The sequence below is a fragment of the Lactuca saligna genome, chromosome 6 (assembly GCF_052625555.1).
Source record: "Lactuca saligna cultivar CGN05327 chromosome 6, ASM5262555v1, whole genome shotgun sequence".
Lineage (NCBI taxonomy): Eukaryota > Viridiplantae > Streptophyta > Magnoliopsida > Asterales > Asteraceae > Lactuca > Lactuca saligna.
In genome coordinates this window covers 113,402,681-113,405,712 of record NC_136422.1, presented here as the reverse complement: position 1 = coordinate 113,405,712, position 3,032 = coordinate 113,402,681, and the positions used below count along the sequence as shown (strand labels likewise).

The 3,032-nt window shown below is 40.5% G+C and overlaps 1 protein-coding gene across 1 annotated transcript; it reads right to left on the bottom strand.

Annotated features, from left to right (window-relative positions):
• Positions 1–2,137: 2,137 nt before the first annotated feature.
• LOC145002828 (uncharacterized) lies at positions 2,138–2,653 on the bottom strand. The gene has a single exon (XM_078962019.1). It carries the CDS (start codon positions 2,651–2,653, stop codon positions 2,138–2,140), a length of 516 nt encoding a protein of 171 aa, XP_078818145.1.
• Between the last annotated feature and the right edge of the window lie 379 nt (positions 2,654–3,032).

Sequence of the window (3,032 nt, the reverse complement as noted above, 5' to 3'; positions counted from 1 at the left end):
TTGAGATTTATCTCGTGTTAGAACTGTTAATACACAAAGTCAGTTGATGTAGCAAGTGATCTTCACTGATGTATCGAAACATCCATTGTGATGGAAAACTGATTGTGGTAGACAAAAGAAATACGATAGTGAAACAGAGACATGTAAACACCTCTATGACTAATAAGTTAGAGAGTGAAAGACAAACAAACCCACTTGAATCTCATTATCATGATGCGATCTTCACTGATGTAGTGAAACATCTGTGTAGTTTCTCGATTTTGGAAGATTTGAATCTCATTATCATGAAGTTCTCAAACCCACTTGCATGTGGTGCATTAGCCTTATGACTAATGAGTTAGAGAGTGAAAGAGTGAAAGAGAGACATGTAAACACCTCTATATAAGGTGGGTTCATACCACTTGTAGAGGTGTGCTTGAGAGATGTAGTTCATAGTGATTAGTGAGTGAGATATTTATGAAGTTCTAGACAAGATCCCTTTTTGTACTCATTTACTATGATGGAATATATCTTTTAGCACCCAAATCACCATTCTCACTGTGAAAAATTTAATTCCGCATGCCAAACCATGTTTTTTTGTCACTACAGCTTCTGATACTCTACCTTTTCCTTAGCGCAATTCAGGCACTTTCTCACGTAGGTAGCAATTTCAACTTTCATATTCGCCAACCAATATTGTTGTTTGAGCTCTAAATACATTTTTTCAGCCCCCGGGTGGATGGAGTACCTTGTATTGTGTGATTCACGCATGACCACATATCTGAACCCTCCAAATTTAGGGTCCAGATCTAGTCCATGAGATAGTACGCTCTGTCCTTTTTGATTGTAAGATTTTTGTCCATTCCACGTAAGGCTTCGTTTATGATGTTCTCTGGCTTTAAGTCTTCTAGTTGAGCCTCCTTGATCTGTGAAGACAAATGGGGATGGATGGTCATCGTTAGTGTTCTTATCTAGCAGCCTGATTATTCCTTTCTGCTTAGGGCATCGGCCACCACATTCGCCTTGCCCGAATGATATATGATCTCATATTCATAATCGTTCAGTAGCTCTACCCATCGTCGATGCCTCATGTTACTTCCTTTTGGTTCAGAATGTGTTGGAGGCTTTTGTGGTCTATAAAGATGGTGCACTTCGTATCATAGAGTTAGTGCCTCCAAATATTCAGAGCGAAGACCACAACTCCCAGCTTAAGATCATGAGTAGTATAGTTTACTTCATGGGTCTTCTGTTGTCTAGATGCATAAGGTATCACTTTCCCGTGCTACATAACTACACAGTGTAACCCTTGATTTGAAGCGGCACAATACACCATGAAATCTTCCATTCCCTCTGGCAGAGACAACACCGGGGCACTTCAGAGGGTTTGTTTCGGGGGTTTGAAAAGAAGCCTCTTGTTTCGTACCCCAGGAGAATGGTACACCCTTCTAGGTTAGAGCAGTGAGCGGCTTGGAGATCCTGAAGAAATTCTATATGAACCTCCTGTAATAACCAGCGAGGCCGAAGAATTACCTGTTCTCCATTGGGGTTCTCGGGGTTTCCTGACCCTTAATTAATTTGATCTTTTAAGGGTCCACATGTATCATTTCTTCACTGCCTACGTATCCCAGAAAGCCTACCTTGGGGATCCAGAATTCACACTTAAAAAATTTCGCATATAACTTTTCAGCCCTTAGAGTCTCTAGAACCTGCCGTAGATGCTGTCTGTATTCTTCCTTGCTTTGATAGTAAATCAGTATGTCATTGATGAAGGCTATCATGAAGTTGTCAAGGGAAGGTTGTCAGACTCGGTTCATTAGGTCCATAAATGTTGTGGGTGCATTGGTTAGATCAAAAGGCATTACCACGAATTCATAGTGCCCGTAACAAGTTTGCAAAGCAGTTTTGGGAACAAGTTCTTCTCAGACTTGTAGTTGATGGTATCTAGATCTCAGATCTATTTTCAAGAAGCAACTGGCTCCTTGCAATATGTCAAATAGATCGTCGATTGTAGGAAGTGGGTATCGATTTTTGACAGTGAGCTTGTTGAGTTCATGGTAATCGATACACATGCAGAATGAACAATCTTTCTTTTTGACAAAAAAAAATGCTCCCCAAGGAGAGAAGCTCAGTCTTATGAACCCTTTGTCTAATAATTCGCTTAATATCCGAAGAGCTCTTGCATTTCTGCAAGGGCTAATCTATACGATGATTTGGCAATTGGTGTGGCTCCAGGTATTGGATCAATACGAAATTCGACTTGTCGTTTAGAGGGTATCCCCGGGAGGTCTTTGGGAAATAGGTCTAGGAAGTCGCACACCTTCGATATATCTTTGATGTTCTTTTCTTCTTTCTTTCTATCCACCATGTAGGCTAAAAAGGCTTGGTTCTTTTTGTGCAAGCAATTTTGTGCCTTGATGCACGAGATGAGACAAAGATTTGCACTAGGTTTATCCCGATAGATAATTATTGTTTCGTTGTAGAGTAGCTGAAGGCAAACGACCTTCTCGTAGCACATAATATTTGTATGGTGGAGGCTTAAACAGTCCATATTGACGATCACATCAAAGCTTCTAATATTAACCAACATTAAGTTGATTGTAAATGAGTGTTTGTTTAATGTTAACGTGCACCCTAGAAATACGTCATTAGTCGTTTCAGTCTTTCCATTAGCCATTTCCACCATGAAGGTTTTGTTTTACTTTTGGGCACATTGATTTAGTAAGTGTTTATATTTATGAATCGCGAAACTACATTCCACCCCACTGTCAAATAAGATACATGCACAGATGTTCTTAAGGAGGAACGTACTCGTGAATACTGTTGGATCCTGCACAGCATCCCCTTGTACCATTGCTAGGACTCTATCTGATTCCCCCGCACCCTGATTTTTAGCTTTTGGGCAGTTTCGTTTGTAATAGCTAGTCTCCCCGTACCCGTAACATGCTTAACTGGCCCAAACATTTTTGGATTGGTTGTTTTGTTGAGGCTATGATCTGCAATACCGGGCGGTGTGCCCTTTTCGATTATAGTTGGTGCATTTCATGTCTCAACAG

What these genes read in the sequence shown, in the direction of transcription:
- LOC145002828 (XM_078962019.1), bottom strand. Translation starts at nt 2,653, where the DNA reads ATGGCTAATGGAAAGACTGAAACGACTAATGACGTATTTCTAGGGTGC.